This window comes from Paramormyrops kingsleyae, chromosome 13 (genome assembly GCF_048594095.1).
Source record: "Paramormyrops kingsleyae isolate MSU_618 chromosome 13, PKINGS_0.4, whole genome shotgun sequence".
Classification (NCBI taxonomy): domain Eukaryota; kingdom Metazoa; phylum Chordata; class Actinopteri; order Osteoglossiformes; family Mormyridae; genus Paramormyrops; species Paramormyrops kingsleyae.
In genome coordinates this window covers 8,853,157-8,878,824 of record NC_132809.1, presented here as the reverse complement: position 1 = coordinate 8,878,824, position 25,668 = coordinate 8,853,157, and the positions used below count along the sequence as shown (strand labels likewise).

At 44.2% G+C, this 25,668-nt stretch overlaps 1 protein-coding gene and 1 long non-coding RNA gene across 2 annotated transcripts in view; one reads left to right on the top strand and one right to left on the bottom strand.

Annotated features, from left to right (window-relative positions):
• LOC111848223 (thrombospondin type-1 domain-containing protein 4-like) overlaps positions 1 to 24,578 on the top strand; it is a 46,512-nt gene extending 21,934 nt beyond the window's left edge. Inside the window, exons 9-19 of the mRNA XM_023820063.2 lie at positions 10,377 to 10,581; positions 12,941 to 13,116; positions 13,207 to 13,294; positions 13,923 to 14,078; positions 14,163 to 14,292; positions 16,364 to 16,568; positions 17,160 to 17,333; positions 17,487 to 17,660; positions 17,764 to 17,943; positions 18,916 to 19,060; positions 23,860 to 24,578. Of these exons, the coding sequence (XP_023675831.1) occupies positions 10,377 to 10,581; positions 12,941 to 13,116; positions 13,207 to 13,294; positions 13,923 to 14,078; positions 14,163 to 14,292; positions 16,364 to 16,568; positions 17,160 to 17,333; positions 17,487 to 17,660; positions 17,764 to 17,943; positions 18,916 to 19,060; positions 23,860 to 24,002 (1,776 nt within the window). The 3' untranslated portion in view covers positions 24,003 to 24,578. The remainder of the gene's footprint in view (positions 1 to 10,376; positions 10,582 to 12,940; positions 13,117 to 13,206; positions 13,295 to 13,922; positions 14,079 to 14,162; positions 14,293 to 16,363; positions 16,569 to 17,159; positions 17,334 to 17,486; positions 17,661 to 17,763; positions 17,944 to 18,915; positions 19,061 to 23,859) is intronic.
• Positions 13,549 to 25,668, bottom strand: part of LOC111848224 (uncharacterized) — a 41,118-nt gene continuing 28,998 nt past the window's right edge. Inside the window, exon 4 of the long non-coding RNA XR_011982174.1 lies at positions 13,549 to 14,912. This is a non-coding gene — a long non-coding RNA (uncharacterized lncRNA). The remainder of the gene's footprint in view (positions 14,913 to 25,668) is intronic.

Below are 25,668 nucleotides of genomic sequence, written 5' to 3'. Positions count from 1 at the left end.
ATGGAATGTGAGCCCATTTCAGAATGCTTAAATGAACGATGGCAGAATTCATTATTTGCCTGAAATGGCTAACTCCCGATGCCCAGATGCTGATTTAATAAGAGGGCAGCCCTGGCGTCCATGTGGAGAGACTGTACCTAAGATACCGCTGATTCAGGATACCATGAATTAGGAATTAATGTCGCGGAAACAATAGAGCCGCAGTAGGAAACAGTGCGTCACTTCCAGGCCATTTGGCTCCCATTAGCCGTGTGGAGACTCCATAATGTGGACTTTTTATGAGATTGAACAGTGGCAAAGGCTCAAAGTTGGGACTCTACCTCGGGTTTCTTGCCACGGATCGGGGATGGTTTTCTCGTGGGTACATGGTGGCTGAGCCTTGCCATAGGAGACGTGCCATGGTGCCAAGGGTGATACATAGACTTTTATTAGCCAATTGTAGTGCCGTTTCCTGGTGATTTATGCCTGTAGCAGCTCCTAACAAACATACTTTGTGTGTGTATATGTGTGTGTGTATGTGTGTGTGTGTGTGTGTGTGTTTTTGAAATGATCACATTGTGGGGACCAGATTTCCCTATGATGTTATAAAAACCTGTAACTGTTTCCTTTGTGGGGACATTTTTTTGGTCCCCAGAAGGATAAACTAAAATAAAAAAAATGCCAAATGTCTTGTACTTTTTGTTTGATTACCTATTGAGGGTAGAGCTGGGTAGGGGTTAGGGTCGTCTTGTTGGGATTAGGGTAATGCCCAGAGAAATGGATGTGGAGTCCCCATAAAGATAGGAATACAAACACGTGTATGTGTAGAGACTCATATCAGGGTCCATTCTTCTGTGTCTCTAGGCCGACCCCCCCCCCCCCCCAGGAAAAAACTTGTTCCTCCTACGGCTCAGTTTACAAGTCTCTGCCCCAAGTTTGTTGCTGTAGTGAGAAGGTCTGTGGTACAGAAGAAATGAGAGAGAGAGTGAGAAAAAGGGAGGGAGAGAGAGAGGAAGGGAGAGAGGGAGGGAGAGAGCAAAAGGGAGAGCAGCTCCGCGGTACCCTGTCCCTCTGAGTGTCCTGCTGGCATGAGAGGATGCTGCCCGCCCTGGCCCTCCTGCTTCTCGTGTGCCTCCAGACGCACGTGCTGGGGAAACCGTGGCCGCAGGTAAGCAAGACTTATGTTACGCTGGGGGTGGGTGGGTAGGGGGGGGCAGGAGCATCGATATGCCAGAGGAGACTCTGCAGCTCTAAAATAATGACTGTGTTCATATGGGGGGATTTTTCAGGCTCGCTTTATTTCTCTTGGGGTCAGCACTGCTCTGCTGTCGCATCTGCCGGCACAGCTGCCTCCGCCGCTGCATTCGCCGATTCATTTGCTGCTGCTGTTGCTTGGACTTTATTTAGTTTGGTTGCTTGAAACCTTTTTTTTTTGCCTCGCTGATAATTAGATATGATTCATGATGCACCCAATTTGTCCTGTAAAATATTGATGAACTACATGTATGTTAGTGTCTTGAGGACAGAGTGCAGACTGCTGTTTAATTTCAGATGGGACGTATTAATCATCCAATGTCAAATTTCATTTTTTTTCCTTTGCGATCTCCCTTTCCCCTATTTGTGCTACTTGTTCACTGAAGTACATCTGTTTTTGCTTAATTGAAGTCCTGCGGTTTCGGCACAATGCTGGATGTCGAGTGTAGAGTCGAGCAAATGGTAGGTGAGGGTGACTGGCTTGTACCGGATGGTGTTTCAGCCCTGGATGAGTGAGGTGGGCTTCGGCGAGTCGTACTATTGATGGGCTAAACGAGCAAAACAACAGAAAAAAATATTTATATAAATATTTATAGCACAGTGGTTGATATGCAGAGGTCTTAGGTGCAGCTTGCAGATAATAACTTATTTTATCAGTTCTTACTTTGAGTTCCTATATACTGGAAAGGCCCTAAAACTCAAAAGGATGTGTTTACCCAGTTTACTCAAGCCCTACTTTTCAAATATTAATTTGGGAGACGTTATGCGTTCTGTGCATCACCGCCAAGCTTCACATGGCTGCACTGATTCTGCACTGATGTTGGCTTAAAATAAAAATTTAGCTTAGTGTGGAATTACTTTGGAGGAAATTCTGTAGAAGAGTCGTCTGGAAAACTGCCTTTTCAGAGTCCTGGCCAAAGGCTACATCGTTTTAACAAACTCCAGGGTTGTCCTGCCTCCTCACCTCAGTGCAGTTACTGTGCTCTAACCGTCCTGACACCATAAAAAAAATGGTTCTTCACTATTCCGACTCTGGCATGTTGCAGTGGTCCAGGGCAGTGTGGCGTGGATGAAGGTCTGCATGCAACAGTAAGCAAAACGCGAGAGTCAGACTAAATGCTCTGGGAATCTCCGCCAACATCACTGGTATAAACTCATCACACTGGTTCTTATCCAGTAAGATTTTAACGGCTCCTCATTTTAAGGTGTGAGAATCTGGAGCTGAGGGATTTGCGCGGTAATTTTGGTGGCCAGTTGGTCCTTGACACAAAGGTGGTCTGCCGGAAAAACTGACTGGAGAGCAACTCATTCGTGTAATATAAAAACACGCTTCTATCATCTCGCTGGGCAGCTGTCAGTTAATGTTAGCACTGTGAATTAAAGTGTGTGCCGAACACAGCGCTTAATTGTCCCAGTTACCGTCCAGCTGGGTCTCGCGGATGCGGGGAGCGGAATGACGAGCGATGAGTGACCCGTGTTTGAGAAGGGAGGCCGCCCCGCGCTGCCGAGTTTTTACTGCACAGCTGTCCTTCGGTTTTGCGCACTTTTTACTTTTTCTCTCTCTTGTAAAAGGTCCCCTGGAATTGAAAAAACACCGGTCAGTGTGACATGTAGCTTCCGTACCAGGAAGTGGAGCGCGGGGGGGGGGCGCTCCGCACCCTCGGCGGGGGCAGACGTGTCCGTCAGCTGTCCAGCGAGGCCTGGACTCAGGGGGGTGATAGCAGACGCCCCCACACCACATAAAACCGGCTCTGGACATGGGCAGGAGTCCGGGAAATCCACGGGGAGTGGCGTCTCTCCCCAGACGGCCTGCCCCCTCACTTCGTCCTATTGGCTGCCTCCGCCGTGGGACTTCGCGGTAGCAACCGGGAGTCTGGCCAGGGAGGGCAGCCTGGGGATCAAGGTTAGCGTAGCGTCAGTGCCGGTCGCAGCAGGCCCCAGCGGCCGGTCCCGCTGTCTGCTACCCACGTGGGGCTGTAGAGTCTCACACAGTTTGTGCAGCTGTCAGGCTATCAAGAAACATCAGTCGATCACCCCAGAGAGAAAGGCTGGGAATAGCATTTAGCGGTTTACGCTGCAGGTGGACTGGTGCATAAAAAAATCTAATCTCTGGACCGATTCCTTTTGTATGCATGAACAAGGGATTAAAATATGCAGCCTTGTGCCTGAATGGAGTGGGGGAAATGGTAAGCTTAATTGTGCGTCAAACATATTTTATGAAGTAAATATTTTTTAGATGTTTTTAAATATTTTTAGATGTGGAATTTTCTATAATTAAAAAAACAAGGTTTTTTTTACTAATCTGTAAGTTATGGATTTCATTAAGGAGCCCCTGAGGGACTTCACAGCAAGGTGGACTGCTCTTTTATATTTTTCTTCATGCTGTGCCCAGACTGTGGGATTGTGTGGTTTTCAGTAATATCATTTCCATCCCACACCCTGCTTGCTCTAAGGCCATCTCCCCCCCGCCCCCCATAAATTACCCTCTGGGGTGATCTTGTCGCTGCATCTTCAGGTCTGGAAGACCAGGATTATAATTATTGCTTTTCCAGAGAAACTGGCCTATCGATGCATTCCGAGGCTTGATAACGGATCTGGCCGTGCTCCAGAATCGCCAGCCCCACCGCGGAGCGTCGGCACAATAAAGCTCTGTGATGCTTCGTTGTGAAGCAGATTTATATCGATGGAAAATAATTTGGACATTTGAATTAGAGGCTGTTTCGCTCGTTCTCTCATATGCGGGACAAATGTTCCGGAATGCTGAGATAACTTTAAATCAGGCAGTTGTGACAGGACTCTCCACCCAGCCCAGTGTTTTCTAACTATGATGCGAAATCCAGCCCAGATGAATAGAGTAATGAAAAGACGAGGCTCTGTGCGAGAGTTGTGGCTTGTGCACCCGGATTCCTATTATTTATAGGATGAATACCCCCCTGCGTTTCACATCTAATCCCGAGGATCCCTGTAATGCAAAAATGTATTCACGGGTAATTGCTACAGGACTCCACACGGATCTCCAACATTGAGTGATTCTTCTCCAGTGGAAAATGACTCAAGGATTGCTTAAGACCACGGCCATTGTGTGCCTCTATGCACCTGTTGACGTCAACGACTTCTAGCGTACCAATTTTGGATGCTTTCACATGAAGATTTAAACACTCTGGGAGTCAGTGTGCAAATCTGTGGGAGTTTTTTTTCCCTTTTGTTTTTAAGCGTTTTTTGTTTAACGTGGTGCCCAGCAGAAAGTGGAATGTGAGTAAAGTACGCTCTTCCCCTCTTTTTTTGTGTCATAGTACTTTTTGTAGTACTTTTGAGCTGATTGAAAGGTTATCTTCAGTAGCATACAGTAATGTAAGTAACAGGACGTCACATCTCTGGAAATTATTTTTCCATATCTTCTCAGACAGACGTAAGAAAACATTTTTGAAATGGACAAGTCATTACCTTTGCATTCCTTTACCTCTCAGTATTTATGTGGAAATCACTTTTGTCATCACTGTTTCTCATGGTCTGTCACATTGAATTGATCTTCAGCTATGCTATGTGACGCTAACCTCAGGATTTGTTGTTAGAAAACAAGCTCTCCCCAGAGCTGGTTCACCAGAGCTGTCCTTCAATGTTTTCTTTTGCTATCAGTATGTGGTTCCCACACCCTAAGTGATGGTATATGATTTAGTTTGTTTTTGTGGTCGCCAATATGAGGTTGCAGACATTACACATTGTGCCACGCCAAAACAATCCCATACAAACCCATATGCAACAACATAAATCAGTCTTGAGAAGGTTGAGAGAACCATGCAGAGATTTAGTGTCACAGACTGGTAGAGGTTTGTCACTGAGCATGTCATTGGGAAAGCCCTTGAATCTATGACAAATGCTGTCTCAGTAGCAGCACAGAGTGAAAGTGACACGGCCTTATAAACACCGCGGTAAGTGCCCTACATCTACCCTAAAATTGCTCTCCAGCTCTGTGTGCAGTCCTGGAAGCTAAAGGTGCACTGGGACGAGTGGTTTGGAACACCAAGTAGATGCATTTGTAATGGAAGAAGGTGCCGAACCACATGCTGACATAATAAGGAAGGGGAGGGAGTCTGTGACACGGCACACACACTGCGATGTGGAGATCCACCCAAACGGCAGGTCTTAAGACTGAAAGGAAACTGGAGTTAACACTTTGAGGCGTACTCTCTCTCCAGGGGAGATGACTGGTTTGTCCTGGTCTGTGTCTTCTCTTGCCGTCTTGCTTTCCCCTTTTCCTGCTTGAAAATAACTTTGCATATTTGAGTTAGACACCCCATGTCCAACTTCGACTCATAAACCTTGTTTTTGTTTTTTTGTTTTCCGTAGCACTCCCCCCTTGCGCAGTGGTCAAGACCATTCGCCTTCATTATCAAGGTGTCAGACAACCGACAGAGACACAACCAAAAATCCATCATGGTTGTGAAACAGACCACCAGTGTCCTTAGAGGAAGCAGGTCACTGCTCACATGGAGTCGGGGCATCCAACCCGTAATGTTGGTGGCAGAAAGCCTCAAAGCTGCCTCTCAGCTTACTTTAGATGTATGTTCTTTATAAACAGTGTACACATCTGTTATTGGCCCATTGATTCCATACGAGTTCTCTAAATCCCGCTGTTATACAGCAGATCTGATTTTTAATTTTTTTTGGCGTGTAATGTTTTACTAAGTCCTTCCACCTGGACAAATGTTCCTCATCACCATCAGCAAGCGAGCAAATCGGATGAATCCTGACATTCTTCTCGCTTGAACTCAGGGTTGATTAAAACTCTATCTGGACAATCACTCGCTCCCTGGCTGTTCCCTGCTTCCCCCACTACAGGGTGTGACGTACTTTGATGATTTAAAACAGCAGGAATATAGATAGTTCTGTTTGTATAAGAGCATCGTGACCCTTCCAGGCAGTCGCCCACTGATACGGGCCTCACCTGACACGCTGCCTCTCTCCTGTTCTTCCGAAAAGCACTAGAGATGAACTTGAGCGAATTGCCTCATTGGTGAATAGCCTGGTAATGTAGCCTCGTGAATCTGTTTGTGATTCTGAGAAAACAATGGATTTTCTTCTATGCCAGGAATAGTACTTGTAGTGCATTTTAATGTTTAGTGTCCTGGGAGGACAAATGGTTTTTCAAATTTAAATGCTTAATTTAATAATCCATCCATCCATACATGCAACATTCTGGTGAGGGTCATGGTTTAGTTTAGTAATTTTCACCAAAAATGTACCTTAAATACTATCTAAATAAATTACCTCTCAAGATCAGCATCACTAGATCTTCCCTTCACCACAACTATATGACCTATTGTCATATTTTTAATTATGAAACATATTTGTAGCAAGAAACATTGTTTTTTTTTATATAAAGAATAAGGCACTGACATTGAACCTGTCACAAAATCTCATTATTTTGTCAAATCTGTTAAAAATTCCTGGACAGTATTATCTCCATTTTGTTCTAGTCACTGAAGAGCTGCATCTAATGTTTAAACTCCTACGTCATGGTTTGTGTAAGTAAAATTAATATGCTTATGAAATTGTTGCAGATTACTTTGCTTGAGGATTTATTTTTCCCTGCTTATGATACATTTTAAAGGGACAAGGACAAAGATCTATGAGACGTAAACAGACTGAATTCGTACTTTGGTTAGCAAAATAGCTTGGAACAAATTCAGCAGCTGCTATAAATAGTTGTGTAATGATTCCACTTGTGGGTCATTAAGAGCTCTTTAAAAAAGGCAATTTAATAAATAAATAGGGATATAAACAGATTCTTGATCCCAAGGCATTAAAATGACATCCACCACTATTGCACTGTTTAGAGGGTGATGTGTGGCTCTGTGGGCTTGGACTCGTACTGTGACTGGAAGGTTGCCAATTCAAATCCCATGGCCAGCAGAGTGACTTCACCATTGGGCTCCAGGTTCTTAACCCCAATTACTCCAAGGGAGCTGGATGCAGGCTGACCCTGCACTGCCACCCCCAAGAACATGCTCTCACCTCTATATGTGTCCCGGGGAGTTTCTAGCTATTGAGAAGATCAGGGGCTAAGGCAAGATTGCATGGGGCATCGGGGCTAAAATTCTGGGGGCTGGGCTTAAAATACTCAGGGTTATAGCCTTGAGTGATGGGACCTAACAATGCCCATGTATGTGTCTGTGCGTCTCATGGAGAGAGAGATTAGGTAGCAAAGGGCACCTTCAACACATAGATGAATGAAGTGTCACTGTTCTGTACTATACAGTACTTGTGCAATTTTGATTCTTAATTTAATGCCTGGTAATTGGGAAAAAAAATACTGGCAGAGTAAAGGATTACCTGAATGTTTGACTGTATATAGATTTCTGTAGTAATTATCTTCAGTACATTTTGCATTACAGGTCGGTGGCTGTCCTTTTATATATATGTAAAGAAACAGAAATAGTAGTGCAGAAAATCACAACTTGTGTTCACCATTCATTTACAGATCTTTTTGTCCTAAGCAGCGCACAAGTGAGGCAAATAGCACATTGTAAAGGAGTTGACTAGTGAGGCTAGGCTGAGCTTCCAATGAATACCCCGGCACAAGTGTAAAACGTACGGAGCAGGAGCTACACAACAAGGGTTAGCAAAGTCAGAACCAAATAACACCATTTAAGGGCCAGAAGTGCAATATAAATGCATTCAAAGAGCATAAAGAGGCATCAGATTAGTAGAGGAATGGGTCTTTGCTGCTCTGTAGGCTGTTTTTATAGCTAGATTGTATTTCCACTGCAACAAGTGGAATTGATGGGCTTGGCAGCTGTATTCTCTCGGTTTGACCTCCAGCCCGCAGTCCCCCAGAGGGAAATCTCAGATATAGGCGTGCTTAGCGTAAACCGGCAGGCTTCAGTGATAAGATTAGAGTCACTGAAACCATTCATTGGTGGGATGGTGACTATCTTTGGCCATTCTTCAAGAGCCGTCAGGATTTACTTTGTCTGAGTTTTAATCTCTAGCACAGAAACACGTGCTGGTCTGGCTGTCCTTACTCATCGGATGATCTACCTTTCAGTCAGTCCAATAAGCAGCAAGAGCAGATGATGGGCTCCGCCTTGGAATGAGTTTTGATGTAAAGTCAATTCCATCACTTGTCCTTCAGCTTTTCGTTTATCTGGCTCTGATGGAGTTCTCCTTGAGGTGGTCTCCTAATGCTGCCCTCCTGTTTTAGTTCACCCAGCCTGCAAGGTCGGCCTGAATCATGTTGAAAGCATGAAGCAGGTGAGCACACAGCTCACCTGCTTCATCCCCATGGCGTCCTTGAGACTTTCAGCAGGAGGACCTAATGATGCCTCTTTATGTCAAAGTCAAAGTATCTTTATTGTTATCTTCAGCTGTCCTGCCGAATGGCGCACGGAGCACAGTAAAGGCGCTGGAAACCGGGCGTTTGGACAAACACGAATTTTAATGAACGCAGCAACACAAGGAGCAAGCAACACTTAGGCTGACATAAGAATGATTGGACTGGGGAAACAAACGGAAACGCGGACTAAATACAATGGACTAATGACAACGATCAGGAACAGCTGGTAAACACGGGGAATCCACACAGGGTTAATGAGGGGGCGTGGCACACGGAGGGAGTGGACGACCGGGGCATGACACAGCTGTGATTAATCGATTGAGATGAAATTACAGGTTGGTCATAGTGCAAGAAAACAGTGAATATCCTATATAAATATGACATTTTAAACATTGACAATCTGACAATTTAAACATGACATACTAAGACATGAACAAAGACTTAGACAAAACAGCAGCTGCATAATATATTAAATTTTCTATTAAAATATATGGCAACACTTTACATTAACTGCACCTTTATAATACATTTATAATGCATTATAAGCGGTATGTAGGTGTCCCTTTACATCCTAACATGTTAAGATATTCTTACATTATACATTAGGCAATATACATTAATAACAAACATTATATAATAACAAGCATTATATTGTATAATTGTATAATGTTAATTATTATTGTATATTAAAGCTGTTAAGGTATGTTAGGATGTTAAGGTATATTTACATGCTGCTATAGTAACTCTGTGCAATCAGAATGTTTTCTGTTTCACTCTATTATGAATTAAATGTATACACTCACCTAGACAACATAAGATAGAGCTTCTTAATTTCTAAAAAGGGATTATTGTGAAATTACATCTTCCTGCATGACTGCTCGTTTGGGATGGGGATTTGTAATGCAAGGTAACGCCACATCTTCTGAGAGATTCAGTGTAATTAGTCGCTAACCAGCTCCGTGAGAGCTTTGTTCATGCATGCCGATTGTCACTTATTGTTCTTTGTATTTCCTGTCAGTCCTGAGTAACTCAGAGCCTTATTTGTATTGGAAGTAATATGGTATGGCCGTATTCTTTGCTGTGAAACTTAAGAACGGGTCTTGCTTGGACCAGCTGTAGGTCATGGAGCACCTGTCCGTGAAGACAAAACTTTATGTATGAGAATTTATGGTCCATGCTGTATTATAACCATCTTGTCAAGCGTGTCTCTTTCTCTCACTTCATACTCTAGTGCAGTGTTTCCCAACCCAGTCCCTGGGGACACCCAGACTGTCCACGTTTTTGCTCCTACCGGGAGCTGGGAGGGACCAAATATGTGGACCCTCTAGGGGGTCCCTGAGGACTGGGTTGGGAAACACTGCCCTAGTGGGCCACCACCACAATCCTGGGATCTGGCAATGTAAAAAGATGTTAGGAATCACATTTCCTGAAGGCAGTAATTGATGCCATCTGTAGATGCTGGGATTTATGGTGATCCTGTGAAGATGTTGGAAAAGATGCACGTTTGCATTTTTTTGCAATTAAATGATTGGAAGCGCAGTTACTGCAAGCAATTGTTATTGAAGTCATTTTGTTCAGGAAAGGGCCTTTATGTGACTGAAGTGAGTCATAATTTAGTTCATTGCTTTGGATCAAAATATTTCGTTTGCATCAAAACCTTGGTAGCTCGTCAAGAAGTCGAGCTTTAGCACTTAGCGCATTAGTGGTAGCTGTAATGCTAGTCCAGGTGCAGGGTGTCCTGGTTAGTCTCTTGCCCTCTCAGTACCACATGGTCCATTTTGAAGCTCCCATGTTCTTTCTTGGACAGAGCCTGGGCTGTGATGACTTCCTGGGCTCAGATAAAGTGGTGGACAGATGTGGGGTGTGTGGAGGAGACAACACGGCCTGCAAGGTGGTGTCCGGCGTTTTCAAGCACACCTTCGCCAAGATGGGCTACCACATGATCGTGGAGATACCAGAGGGCGCCACCAGGATCAATGTCACGGAGATGGTCAAGAGTCGCAACTACCTGGGTGAGTTCTGGGGGTTGCTGCAGGTCCACAAGGGCTTTGCCATCAGCATTTCTCTCCAGCAAACCCCTCGTTCTTAATGATTAGTTTCACGTAAGTTTTTCCAGCTGTTGTAGATGTTGTACATTGCATGTGTAAAAGATACCTCTGTTTCACTGGTGTGATTCTCTTGTTTATGGACTTCTGAGTCCAGACTCCCCAGAATGGTATTCCGTCTGATAAAATTAATGTATATATTAAGATTGCTATTTATATATACATCACAATATACACGCAATGACTCCTCTACATCTGGCTAAAAGCTTGAAAATAATGTATGGAACAGATTTTTATTTATTAAAAAAAAAATTGTATTACTTAATTGGAATATCCCAGAATCCACATTGCCAGCAACTGGGGTGCAGACTCTGGCACAGTGATTTACTGGTATGCGATAAAAAATAATCATGACCATTACAGAAATGTACTTGTTGGAAAAGGAAGTGGGATATTTACAAGAAGGGCTTCTGAACTTGGAGGTCTTTCGTTTTTAAAGGGACAGGGCTAATTCAAGCCATGCAGCAACTCAGCACTGGATCCGGCTCGGAAACGGGGATTTCAGGGCCCTGCGTACCTTCAGGGAAATTGGAAAAATAGGTTTTCATTGGAGGAGCATTATCCACTCCAATCTCCATCCATTTCGATTAAGATGCGGGATCTTGACATTTCCAAGAATGCGGAGCGGAGTGATGAATCCTTGGTAAGGTGCCTCCTCAGATGACACATTAGCTCCTGGTGATACCGTGGATTTTCAGTAGGGAGACACACAAGGGAGAAATTCCTCCACTCATTAGCTGTCCTGTTGGCTGCCAAAGAAGGGAGAAGTGAGAGAGAAGAGCCCCTGAAAAAGCAGTCATGTGCTATGGGGAGGCTTTAGTTTAACTAGCAGATATGCGGCTGGTTTCCACCAAGCCTCTCAGCCACATGGCGGACTGTGCAACAGCAGCAGAGGACGGGCTGCCACACCTCTTCTCCTCTTCTTCGAAACCCCACCCTTCATCCCGCTCCTGCTCTGTTCATACCATCATTGCCAGAAAGGATGTCTGTCGGTTTTTCATCCAGAATTACTGACGGCTCCGGATTCAGCCATTTGCTGGCAGATGTAAATATTTTGGAGCAAACAGGTTATATGAGGTCAGAGGAATCTGAGGAGTTGCTTATCAGTGAAAGCTATAGTTTAAATGATTGTTGTGTCAAGCCACACTGATTGAAGTAAAAATGCTTCCAGATGGTTCTGTCATTAGGCGTCGGCAGTTTATTTACTGAAGACTTATTGTTCACTTTTGCTCTTTACACTGTTGAACCTCCACAACCTGCACTAGCATATACACAGATGAATGTAGCATATTACCTACAATGCCTCTTAAAGGCAAAATGTTTATTATTAATGATCTTTTTAAATTGGTTTCCATTCTCCAGCAGACACCTGGCACGGTCATGATAGCTCTGTCTCTGTTATTAACTCCCAACTAATAAATTATTCCATTTTTCAAATGAACGCCAATTGTGGATAGGGGTGTTTGTTTCCAGAGATGTTTACAATCACAGAGAAGCTATCAGAGTGATTCCTTTTGAAGTGAACTTGGCCATCACTTCCAGGCAAATTCCTGCTCTCTTTGGAAGCCTAAGCTGCTCACACCAGCACATTCAATATTTCTGACCAGATTTTCTACTTTGATTTACTTTTCTCTTCTTATACCTGACAATTTCAGGATTGATTTGCCAGCTGATATCAATTTAAGTGGAAAAAATCAAAAGTCTGAGTGACAGGACTTGTATATTACCATTCCACGTAACATCAGTTTCATCGTCAAGGATTATCTGTAATATACGACACAATATACTGTACAAGGCTAAATAGTTTCATGTTGTTCTTATATTTAGAAGTTGTCTTGCCTACATCACAGGGAAATTTAGAGGCTGTCTGCTTCCACAGCATTTTCTGAACATGCATGTCACCTTCATATAAATCTACGACACTTTAGGTAGTGTATTTCTTGGGATGCCTTGTAGTTCTGTTGTTTTGGCTCTTTGTGGCTGTAATTGGTGGAGGTGGTGGCAGGGATGAACACTTTCAGATGTCTGGGTTTGAGCACTCAGTGGAGTGTGGAGTGCAGTGCTACGGAATTATAGTGATTAGGACGGGAATTTTAGAGGATATTGATTCTGTTTCCACAAAAAGATGTCTTTTCTCTACCAGGAGCCCTTAGTCTTACTCCCTTAACCTCTGCTGGCAGTTCCTAGCTGTCTGTCAGGGATTCTGTCATTTGCTTTCCCATTTTATCCTCTTCATTAAAGACGTGGAGGGTCGCGTGTCTTGCAGCGTTACGGAGCCGTTCTGGACGTTCCATCATCAATGGGAACTGGGCCATCGACCGGCCCGGGAAGTACCAAGGGGTAGGGACCATGTTCACCTACCAGCGGCCCAATGAGATCAGCAGCACGGCGGGTGAGTCCTTCGTCGCCGAGGGCCCCACCAACGAGATCCTGGACGTCTACGTGAGTAACGAAGAGGAAGGGGTAGCGTCTCTGATGCCTGCTCTGTGTTACTTTGGGTTTCTCACCTGCATCAATGTCCCTTTATGTCAGATGATCTACCAGCAGCCTAATCCAGGGGTGCATTATGAATTCATCCTTCCTGTCGAAAACCCACAGCTGTCCTCTGCTTCCAGCCCAGGTGCTCGTCTCAGTCAGTCTTGACATTTATGGCTGTTGTTAGGTGGCGGCGGGTAAAAATTGAAAACTGGCCCAAGTTAATTTAATGTCAATATTTCATTTTGATTCCAAATAAGGAAAATCAAAAAATCAAGTCATTATATATTCCAAATGGTTTTTGACATATGAGGTGTAGCACTGACCTGGTGTGTGGGGACCTCACTTTAATTTCCACTACAGTTTTCCGCTGTTGAATATGGGATGTCGCTATGGATACCCTGGAAAGCTTTTTTTTTTTTCCTTCAAACTTTCAATTTTTCCAAGTGTTACCAGGTTTACTGGAGGTTTTGTAGATTTTTCTATGAGAAAATTGAGGATGAAATTGATCAGTGTTTTAACTGAAGAATGCGGGAAAATTGTGCCATTTTCATGGATAATAATTTCAGTGCAGTTTTTGGAAAAAATAATGCCAAAACATAGGTTGGCAAAAAGAGTAAGAAATATACTTCATCTTCATGAAAAATATATAAATGTGACATTTCTGGACATGTAAGCATTTTATGTCACTTTTACACTTTCCCCCAGCTTATCTGCCCATCTGTACTACTAGTTCTTGGGGTCTGAAGTGCTTGTCACCTTCTGTCCCCCAGGGAATGCCTTGAACGGTCAAGGTGACCATGAAGCACCTAGTAGGGTTAGGTATCCTTCCCTGATGCCAGAAGAGCCAGTGCTACCCCCAAGGCACCAGCGTGAGTACAACTGGAAGCTTGTGGGAACCATGGACTGCAGCGCCTCTTGTGGCCGAGGTAGGGCTGGCAGGCAGCCGACGCAGAGAGCCTGAGATGTCCAGGCCTGACCGTAGCTGCGCTAACGCAGCCGCTTCCTCACAGGCACCAGGCGCACGGTGTTCGGCTGTGTCCAGAGAGTCACTCATGAGCCGGTGGGGGACGAGTTGTGTGACAGCGTTTCCAGGCCCAGTCCGCAAGAGGAAGCCTGCAATGTGGAGCCTTGCCCCGCTTTGTGAGTGCTCCGCCACCTCTGCCCACACTGAGAATCAGCTATCCTCTGTGGGCCTTCGGTATGAGCAGTATACAGGAAACCTGCCTCAATCTGCCTGCTCAGTCACATGAGGAAGGGCTGGGATGGGCTTGGTGGGGGTGGGGTGTCTAACAAAGTGTAATATATAAGTAATAATACAAACATAAATATTAGGCAGCGGTGGGCAAAGCTAACTGAAAAGTTTAATTTTATAATGCTAAACCGATAAACCACTAAAAAAATCGTGGAAGCTAATGATTCAACTAAGACTAAACTTCTGTTTAGTTTTGGGCTCTGAACCCTTAAAAACATACCTAGAGAACTGAAATTTTAACCTGTTCAGAAATTTAGTTCAGCAGGACTGGATTGATTACCTGGGGATATTTAAGACTCACAGTTGGGTATCGTTGGATTATGTACAGTCTCCAGAGTAAATTTTCTTTCAGTGATATTCTATTTGCAAGATATAAGCGTTTTTGTTGGAGAAATCCTATTCCTCGGCTGGTTCATGCTGACATTTTGCCCTCAGTGATGCCGCTTGGGGAAAACAAACATGCCGCCATCTCAGCTCTTGGTTAGTCTATAGCTTGGTCAATCAGAACCTGAAAAATAAATGAAAATAAACAGGCTGAAGCAGGATTTCTTGCTTAGTCTGAAAACTAGAATTTAAGGTAGTCTGGGCTACATGTAGGTGAATGAAGAAAATGTCCATTTAAACTGCGGCACCTGAAATGTCTTATGAGGAGAGGTTAGCTGAGCTGAATCTGTTTAGCCTTGAGCAAAGGAGACTAAGGGGGGACATGATCCAGGTCTATAAGATTCTAACGGATCTGGATGCTGTTCAGCCAAATGACTATTTTAATATTAGTTTAAATACAAGAACTCGTGGCCATAAATGGAAATTAGCGGGAGAACATTTTAAAACAAATTTGAGGAAGCACTTCTTTACACAGCGTGTAGTTAGAGTATGGAATAGTCTTCCTGCTAGTGTAGCGGAAGCTAAAACCCTGGGTTCCTTTAAATCAGAGCTAGATAAGATTTTGACTACTCTGAGCTAAGTTCTCCCCAAACGAGCTTGATGGGCCGAATGGCCTCCTCTCGTTTGTAAATTTCTTATGTTCTTAAATCTGACGAGTTATACGACTAAGCAAGAAATCCAGATTTGTGATACTGGCCCCAGTACTTCACTTAGTTCAGGGTTCCCCGGGATAAATGGACTTTATTTCTTACATTTAGTCCAGACTACCTTATATATGACAAGTTATTGACCAATCATGTCTTGTGTTTACATGTAGTCAGCCAACAGTGTGCCAGATAGACTGATACAGACATCCTCACAACAGACCGAAACTAATATGTGTAAATATGTGTGATTTTAGGACTTACAAATGTTTGTAACTTCATTGACTTTACCTGAGAAAAATTACGCTTGGCGGAACTAAATTTAGCATAAGCTAATTGGTCTGCTAACTGTTTTCAAAATTAGCACAAACAGTAATCTGCTAACAAAAAAGTTAACTGTTAGCTGATTAGCGGAACCCTGTCCAACACTGATATTAGGGATATCCCCATCCACTTTTTTGGTGCCTGATTGGATCCATTCAATATCTATATCTGCCTATTCTGAGTCCCAATCTGAACTTTTAGTAATTATTTAAATATATATACACTTACAGTAGACAGTGGTGCATTCTTCATCTGAGTAAGCCTCGCAATTTCACAATATTCTTCCTTATGATGTTTCCACAAGTGCCTACTTAATATTAAACAACACTCTGTTGCTTCCTCCTCTCAAAAGGACAGCATTGCAAACATTTTAAATAGCTCTTGGGCTACTTGAAGTTTTCAAGTCAAAGAATTTCTACATGGCTGATGTCGTCATAGCTTGTAGTTTCTAGCCGTGTGCCTCAAGCTTACTGCAGTGTGTCAAAGAACCTTATAATCTGCGCAACCGACATAAATTGGGTGAATGCGGGAAATGTAGTAGATGGGGCTGCGGCAGCTGCAATGAATAGACGGCTTAAACTGTGGCCTCTGTGCCGGCGTCATGCAGCTGGGACATCGGCGAGTGGTCCGAGTGCAGCCGGACCTGCGGCCTGGGAATGCAGCACCGGCAGGTGCTCTGCAGGCAGGCGTACGCCAACCGCACCCTCACCGTGCCAGCGGGCCTCTGCCAGCACCTGGAGAGGCCCGAGACGGCCAGCACCTGCCAGCTGAAGATCTGCAGCGAGTGGCAGATCAGGTCCGAATGGACCAGCGTGAGTCTCTGCCTCCTCGTTTTACTCTCCGCCTTGTAGTTTGCAGTGTTGGACGTTTCAGGTCCGGAAACCACAAATCCAGACCAAGATTTTCTTTCTACCAATCAGTAGAGCATAAAGAGTCGCACTCACAGGCTACTCACCTGGTTGGTAGAAACAAAATCTTGGTCTGGATTTGTAGTTTCTGGACCTGAAACACTCAACACTGTCACTTTATGCCATTTTAGAAGTGTATTCTATTTTAATATACTATGCAAGTTTCTGTAGCTAGGTGTTTTTGCAAGGTGGGTCCGCTGGCCCTATGCAAACACCGCCTCAATTCTCATCCACCAGTGGAGGTGTTAATGTAATAATATAACACTTAAAATTTTAATTCATTTTTCATTCACTGCTTCTTTGCTCTGCATAATGTGTATTTTTCTTCCATCCATTGTATAATTTGACATTTCACTCCACGTCAGTGACATATGCATTATATTCCCACGTGAGGTTCTGCATCACTGATGTCTACCTGCCATATGCTGTCACATTGGTGATAATATCATTGTCACACGACTGTCACATGACTCTACCTATTCTTTTTCTCCTCAGTGTTCTGTGCCCTGTGGCGTGGGTCAAAGGACGCGGGAGGTACGCTGCGTCAGCAACGTGGGTGACTTTGTGACCGACGACGAGTGCAACATGAAGCTGCGGCCCAACGACGTGGAGAATTGCGACATGGGCGCCTGCGCCAAGAGCTGGTTTTTCTCTGAGTGGAGCAGCCAGGCACGTACACACAGGTCCCTCCCACACGCATGTGACCAGGACCTGGGGTGGCTTCTGATTGGCTATACACAGAACCCCTGGTCTATATCCTTGTTCTTTCATAAGACCGTTTGCACCTGCGCTGACCTTTGACCTTTGACCCCATGTCCGCAGTGCTCTGCTGAGTGTGGCATGGGAGTCCAAACCCGTAGTGTCCTGTGTCTGAAAAACCTTGTCAGCAGCCTGCCCTTGGATGGCTGTGGGCTGGAGCGCCCCTCTGAGTTCCAAGCCTGTAACAGCGGCCCCTGTGAGAATCGGACAGAATGGTTTACGGGCTCCTGGAGTCAGGTGGGGAAGGATGGGTACCTTCATGCCTTTCAGTACTTCCTGTCATTAGCCGTCACGGCCCCGGTTTGATGGCCCGATCTCCTGTTCTGCGGCTGTCCATCAGTGTTCAGCAGAGTGTGGCCCGGGCGACCAGCAGAGGGCGGTGGTGTGTCTGGCCACAACAGATGCCTCCTTCACTGTACTGCCCCCTTCTGAGTGCTCCTCCCTGGAGCGTCCACCCAACCAGCAGAGCTGCCAGCTCAAGGCCTGCGGAGCCAAGTGGTACCACACGGACTGGAGTGCAGTGAGTCCTTTGCCATCTAGGCTGCTTAGATATCTACGAAAACCCTTATTATAGATTTGAGCGTCACACCAGATCAGTTCTGATTAAAAGCAACATAAAGGGAATTTCAGAAGGACCTGCCTGATATTTTTGAACATGTGAACTGTGGATCAAGAGGTTTGGTGTGGGGGGAGTGTTATGGGGTGGGGGGGTGGTATTACTGGAAAAAATGCAGACATAAGACCATTGTAGTGCATTTTTCTTTTTTTTATTATTGTTGTTTAGTGTTGGAATGTTCCCTCTCTGCCTATGGAGCTACACATACACTTAATAATTATCTGAATTAATAGGCTCATTATTAAATTACTGTTAAGCTCATTATTTTTCAGTGACAGTTATAATTACTTGTTTAACAGTTGCTAATTCCTCAGCAGTTTGCCCGCTTCCTACACTGCACGCAGCCTAACTGCATGGGGCTTAGCCTAACTGCACTGCATGCAACCTAACTGTATGGGGCTCAGCCTAAGTGTATGTGGCTTAGCCTAACTGCACTGCATGCAGCCTAACTATATGGGGCTCAGCCTAACTGTATGTGGCTCAGCCTAACTGCACCAGTTTTCCTTTTCCATTTTGCCTAAATTTTATAAGAGCATCTTATGTCCCCCCTTAGGGGGTGGGAATCTTCCCCAGCGAGTCACCAAGACATTGGATTCAATGATTGATTGGTTGGATTGATGATTTTTTGCCATGGTGACAAAGATATTGGCAGGAGGGGCCACCACTGAGAAATGTCACCAGCAGAAACGCTGTGAGAGACATTCAACATCTTAGATATTCAACATCATAGATAATCAGTGGAGATATTAGACCTGAGGATGTTGAACCCTCAAATGGATGAACAGAAACAGTTAATCATACACAAAAGGTGGATGTCCTCTTTCTGTTTGGATTTTGACCGGTGGGGAGGTCGTGACCCCTGTGTATGTCCCGCAGTGCTCGAAGACGTGCGAGGGGGGCTTCCAGGTGCGGGAGGTGTGCTGCCTCACAGATCAGATGGTACCCAGCAAGGCCTGCGAGGACTGGCTGCGCCCCGAGGAGCGACAGAGCTGCCACCCTGAGCCCTGTCTCCCCGAGTTCGGTAAGCGGGCATCTGTCATGCAGGGGAGAGCTGTGGGTCACACCTCCAGGACTGGGGGTTCGAATCCCATGCATGGGTGCATGCTCTCCCCGTGTCATGCAGGTTTCCTCTGGTTTCCTCTTGCACTACAGACACATGCAGTTAGGCTGACTGGCACCTTGAGATTGTCCATAGAGCAGGGGTCCACAGTTCCGGGGCTGGAGGACCAGTCTGCAACACAGTTATTCAGCTCACTAGCCAATTACCAGGTTTAGTAGGTGTGTCATAAGAACATAAGAACATAAGAACTATACAAACGAGAGGAGGCCATTCAGCCCATCGAGCTCGCTTGGGGAGAACTTAACTAATAGCTCAGAGTTGTTAAAATCTTATCTAGCTCTGATTTAAAGGAACCCAAGGATTCAGCTTGCACTACGTTATCAGGAAGACTATTCCATACTCTGACTACACACTGTGTAAAGAAGTGCTTCCTTAAATCCAGTTTGAAATGTTCTCCCGCTAATTTCCACCTATGGCCACGAGTTCTTGTATTTGAACTAATGCTGAAGTAACTATTCGGTTGAACAGCATCCAAACCTGTTAGAATCTTATAGACCTGGATCATGTCCCCCCTCAGTCTCCTTTGCTTGAGGCTGAACAGATTTAGCTCAAATAACCTTTCCTCGTATGACATTCCTCTAAGACCAGGAATCATTCTTGTGGCCCTACGCTGCACCTTTTCTAAGGCCGCTATGTCCTTTTTAAGATATGGTGACCAAACCTGTACACAATATTCTAGGTGAGGTCTCACCAAGGAATTGTATAATCTTAGCATTACCTCCCTTGACAAACTCCACACACCTGGAGATATACCCCAACATCCTATTGGCCTTTTTTATTGCTTCCCCGCACTGGCGAGAATGAGACATGGAAGCATCAACATACACACCAAGGTCTTTCTCATAATCAGCTACCTTTATTTCAGTAGGTCCCATAAAATACCTGTACTTTATATTTCTGCTCCCTACATGGAGTACCTTACATTTGTCTATGTTAAATTTCATCTGCCAGGTGTCAGCCCAGTCACTAATTAAATTAAGATCCCGCTGTAGCTGCTGAGCCGCTAGTTCAGTATCTGCTACACCACCCACCTTGGTGTCATCTGCAAATTTCACCAGTTTACTGTATATATTGGTGTCTATATCATTTATGTAAATTAGGAACAAAAGTGGTCCTAAAATTGAACCCTGCGGTACCCCACTATGAACGCAGGCCCACTGTGACATTGAGCCTCTTATAACTACTCGCTGCTTCCTATCCGTTAACCAGTTATCAATCCAGGTCGCTACAGTTCCTAAAATACCTGTCGCTTTGAGTTTAAGTGAGAGCCTCTTGTGGGGAACAACATCAAAAGCCTTTTGCAAATCTAAGTAGATGACATCATAGGCCTTCTTATCATCAACTTCCTGAGTAGCTTCCTCAAAAAACTCCAACAGATTTGTTAAACAGGATCTACCTCTCCTAAATCCATGCTGGCTATCCCTCAAAATGTTATTTGAGTCCAGGTAATCTACCATTTTCTCTTTGATTATAGCCTCCATAACTTTACCAGTTATACAAGTTAGACTGATTGGCCTATAGTTTGACAAATTACTTCTATCCCCTTTTTTGAAAATGGGCGTTATGTTGGCATGCTTCCAATCAGAAGGTACCACACCTTCAGATAAGGATTTTTGAAACAGTAATGTTAAGGGTCGGCAAATAATATCCCTCATCTCTTTTAACACTATAGGTAAGATGCCATCAGGGCCCTGTGATTTATTTATTTTGAGCAGTGTCTGAGCAGGGAAACCTGCAAACTGTGTTGCAGACTGGCTCTCCAGGATTGGAATTGGGGAACCCTGCCATTGTGTATGGGTGTGTGTGTGTGTGTCAGCGTGTGCCCTGCGATGGACGGGCATCCTGTCCAGGGTTGTACCCCTGCCTTGTGCCCTTAGCGCAGGACAGGCTACAGGCCCCTGCCACCATGACCATGATAATCTGTTAGAAGATGTTTGGAGGTGTTTTAAAAAACATGGTTGGGCTGATGGGACTATACCAGGGATAGGCAACCCTGATCCTGAAGTGCTGATACCGGCCTACGCCTGATCTACAGTACTGCGTAAAAGCCTTAGGCCAGGAGTGTCAAACTCCAGCCCTGCAGGGTCAGAGAAACATAGAACGAACAAAGCTACACAGGGCTCCGGCCCTCCAGGCCTGGAGTTTGATACCCCTGCCTTAGGCAGTCAAAGAAAATGATGTTTAAATGATCTTTATGTTGGTGTAAAACTATGATATTATGCCTGTCAAAGTGTGTCAGCTTAACCATTTCAGAACCTCTCCTGAAGTTACCCCAGTACCTGCAGCAACCATCCAATACTCCAGTGTTTATTTGACAACCTCAGCTCATATGGCTCATCAATAGCTCAATTAGTTGCTGAACTAGCGAATGGGCTGATACTTGGCAGATGAAATTTAACACAGATAAATGTAAGGTAATCCATGCAGGGAGCAGAAATATAAAGTACAGACATTTTATGGGTTCCACTGAAATAAAGGTAGCTGATTACGAGAAAGATCTCGGTATGTATGTTGATGCTTCCATGTCCCACTCTCGCCAGTGTGGGGAAGCAATAAAAAAGGCGAACAGAATATCTCTAGGTGTGTGGAGTTTAAGTCAAGGGAGGTGATGTTACACTTATATAATTCCTTGGTAAGACCCCACCTAGAATACTGTGTGCAGGTTTGGTCACCATTAGGGTTGCAAAGGGGCGGAAAATTTCCGGTAAATTTCCGGAAAGTTTCCGGTAAATTTCCATGGTAAGTTAAGCTTGGGAATTTTGGAAATATTCCATATTGGAAACTTTCCATGGAAATAATGGGAATTATGGAAATTAATGGGAATTTAGGAGAACTAACTGGGAATATATTATTTCCAAGCATAAATATAATCAGTCGTGCTCTTTAACCAATCACATGTGACCTCGCCATTTCAACCAATCATAACCCGCCAGGAGCGCAGCCTAAACCCTGTTTACATGAAATAAGCCTGCTCCCGAGCAGGTTTAAGCTTGCGCACCTGTTGCTATGACAGCAAGTCCAGGATGAGCTTCAAAGAACCAAACAATCCAAGATCATGCCAAATCGTCAACAATCAAATCCAGCTAACTGAGTTAGCGACGTACGAAGAACGAGCCCCTGGAATGATCTTCAAAACAAAACAGCCAAATGAGGAAGCTAGCATCTTCTTTATGTTATACTAGCTATGGCTTATTTAGCATCTAACAGATGCTAGCATTTTATTTAGCATCTTATCAGATTGCTATCTACCAGATTAATACATTTTATGTGATATTCACAATTTAAACATTTAATGAATATATTTTCCCATAATATCATCAAAACTTACCTCACTTGTTAAGTCCACAGGCTCAAATGTGTGCCTTCAATACTCTTTGTCCTTCAGGCTCAAAAGTGTGGTCCATGTGTACATGTGATGGAGGCATGCACAGTGTCAGTAGGTGGTCTCAATAGCCATGCAGCAAGCATGTGCTCTGTACATGTGATTAAGGAATGGCATGGATATTCAAGTGTATTTGAATTGCATTTGTTTGTTTTTGTCAATATTATGCTAAAATATACTTTGCTCAACTATATTTAAGTTCCCTAAGAAGAGCCAACCTTCAATTTTGAAAATTCCCAGTTTATTCCCGTTAATTCCTGTTTATTCCCATTAATTCCCGTTAATTCCCATGGAAAGTTTCCATCTTTGAAAATTCCGGGAATTTTGCAACCCTAGTCACCATACCTCAAGAAGGACATTGCTGCCTTAGAAAAGGTGCAACGAAGAGCTACGAGAATGATTCCTGGTCTTAGAGGAATGTCTTATGAGGAGAGGTTAGCGGAACTGAATCTGTTTAGCCTTGAGCAAAGGAGACTAAGGGGGGATATGATTCAAGTCTATAAGATTCTAACGGGTCTGGATGCTGTTCAGCCAAATGACTATTTCAATATTAGTCTAAATACTAGAACTCGTGGCCATAAGTGGAAATAAGCGGGAGAACATTTTAAAACAAATTTGAGGAAGCACTTCTTTACACAGCGTGTAGTTAGAGTATGGAATAGTCTTCCTGCTAGTGTAGCGGAAGCTAAAACCATGGGTTCCTTTAAATCAGAGCTAGATAAGATTTTAACAACTCTGAGCTATTAGTTAAGTTCTCCCCAAACGAGCTTGATGGGCTGAATGGCCTCCTCTCGTTTGTAAATTTCTTATGTTCTTATGTTCTAAATTTGAGTTGATTCATTAATTGAGTTGGTGGTGAAATTTAACAAACACATGGAATGGCTGGGATGCCCCTGAGGAGAGGTTTGGGAACTGAAGCTGTGTTCATCTAGCCAGCTAAGAAGATACTTCAGTAACTTTTTGGAGAACAGAAGATATTCTTGCTTGTTTTTTATGTCACTGTTAATTTGCATACTTTCTAATGTTAAGTGTGTGTTTTTTTTCTCTGAGCAAATATATACTTACTACCAACAGCTTTTAACATTAAGACTTTTGCATGGTACTGTACCTCATGGGCCAGGCCTATGACATAAGTCACTGTGCCTCTTAAACCACAAATGAATTACATCACGGTGTTGTACAACAGTCAGTATTGTCTCTTCTAAAACTCATAACAACAACTTGTTACTCCATATAACTTCCACAGTTTGTTCAGTCTGGATAAGCCTGGATAAGTCATGTCCTCAGCATATGCATTATCTGTCCTGTTTTCATTCAGATGAGAACTGTCAGGACAAGTACTACAACTGCAACGTGGTGGTTCAGGCCCGCCTTTGCGTGTATAACTACTACCAGACCGCGTGTTGCGCCTCCTGCAGGCGAGTGGCTCAGCGACAGAGCGCCTATAGGGGGCGCCGATAGCGTCCCTTTCTTCGCCTGGATACTCCCCCATCGGGAACGGCATTGTCCACCACGTGATGGCATTTGCTGAGCTCATCCGCATTTGGTCGAGAGAGCACAAGGGGGCACACTCCCGGGGCGGAGGGGGGGGGCGGTGAAAACACGAGTCTGCACAGACTGACAGCAGCAAAACAAACGAAGTGCGTGTGGTTTAAAGTGAAGGCCAGGAGGAGGCAGGAGCGAGCTGTGAGGGAGAGGGAGCTGTGCTATGGGGACGTCTCAAACGGGAGGGAGCTGGACCCTTCTCATTGGACGAGAAAAGAGAACCACACCGGAGAATCCGAAAGTGACCTCACACCAAACTGTGAAGTGGACCTGATCAGGATCACTGAGATCTTCTGCTCGACTCTGCCGTTTCATCACGGAATGACGACACTTCGGGTCAGGATTTCAGAGAGAGGTTGCAGGATTCCGATCTGACTCTATTTCCCGCTTTCACTGTGGATTGTATAAAATGTATACTTTTTTTGTACTCTGTGTCAATATAAAATGCATATTTATAAGATTTGATTTATACATTAAAAATTGGTTTACCAAGATTTGTAGTTTGGTGGTATTTGGTAAATTCAGTTAAGACTGTTCTTGGTAAAATCAAATTACCAAGCAAAATTGTACACAACTTAAACCAAAATCTCAGTGTTGATCCAAACTGAACAGATAATTTTCTTGAGAAACAGTATAATGAGCATTATATATGATGAACACCTGAAAGTGATATTGTGTCTGGCACTCTAAGTCCGGTTCATTTTAGTTGAAAGTCAAACGCACCGCAGATGATCCAGTTGATTTAGCAGGCATCTCGGATGGCCTGTAGCTCATATCGCCATGGGAACGGCAAGGCAAGGCAGGCTGCAGCTTACCAGCGGCGAGCGGTTCCTGGCTTCTCCCAACTCCTCATATGAAGGATTTGCTGGACAGTCAGGTCGTGGGAGTGGAAGGTGGGTGTGGCCTATTATCTGTCGCTGATCGCTATTGGCCGGTCTAAGGGTGTGCTGAGGTGCCATAAAGAGGGGAAGGTTAGGACGATTCCAAGGGTCCCAGAGTGACAGAGGCTCTAAGAAAGTTGGAACTTTATTGGATTGGTCTGTGTTGGGTGATATATATGATACCATAAGGCCCAAAACCTCAGGTGCTTTATTTGAATAAAAAAAATGAAAATGGTATATTCATTGGTTTCTGATGAGTGGCCCAGCCCAAGATTCCCATCCATCATGTGGGATTGGTGTCAGCTATAGGCAGTGGGGATAAAAGTGGTTTTAGGATGAATGCCTTTGTTAAAAAATAAAATTAAAATGAAATAAAACACGGTGTCTTTAGAGGGTGGCATTTGGGATGGGGCATGATGGCTCATTTGGGGGAGGGGCAATCAAATACTTAGGGTGGCTCAATCACATACCATATACCAAAAATGGAAATACACACATTTGACACTAGAGGCCACTATTACCACATACAGACTGGAAGTGCAAAGTATCTGAGAACTGTTTGAACACGGGGTCATCACTCCCCATTTATTAAAAGGTTCCAAAATTAAGTATGTATTTTTACTACAGTTTAATTCTAAGTAAATCATTATCCCAGACATGAACAGTTAGATGCATGTAATTTGTCTTAGAAAGGACGATAC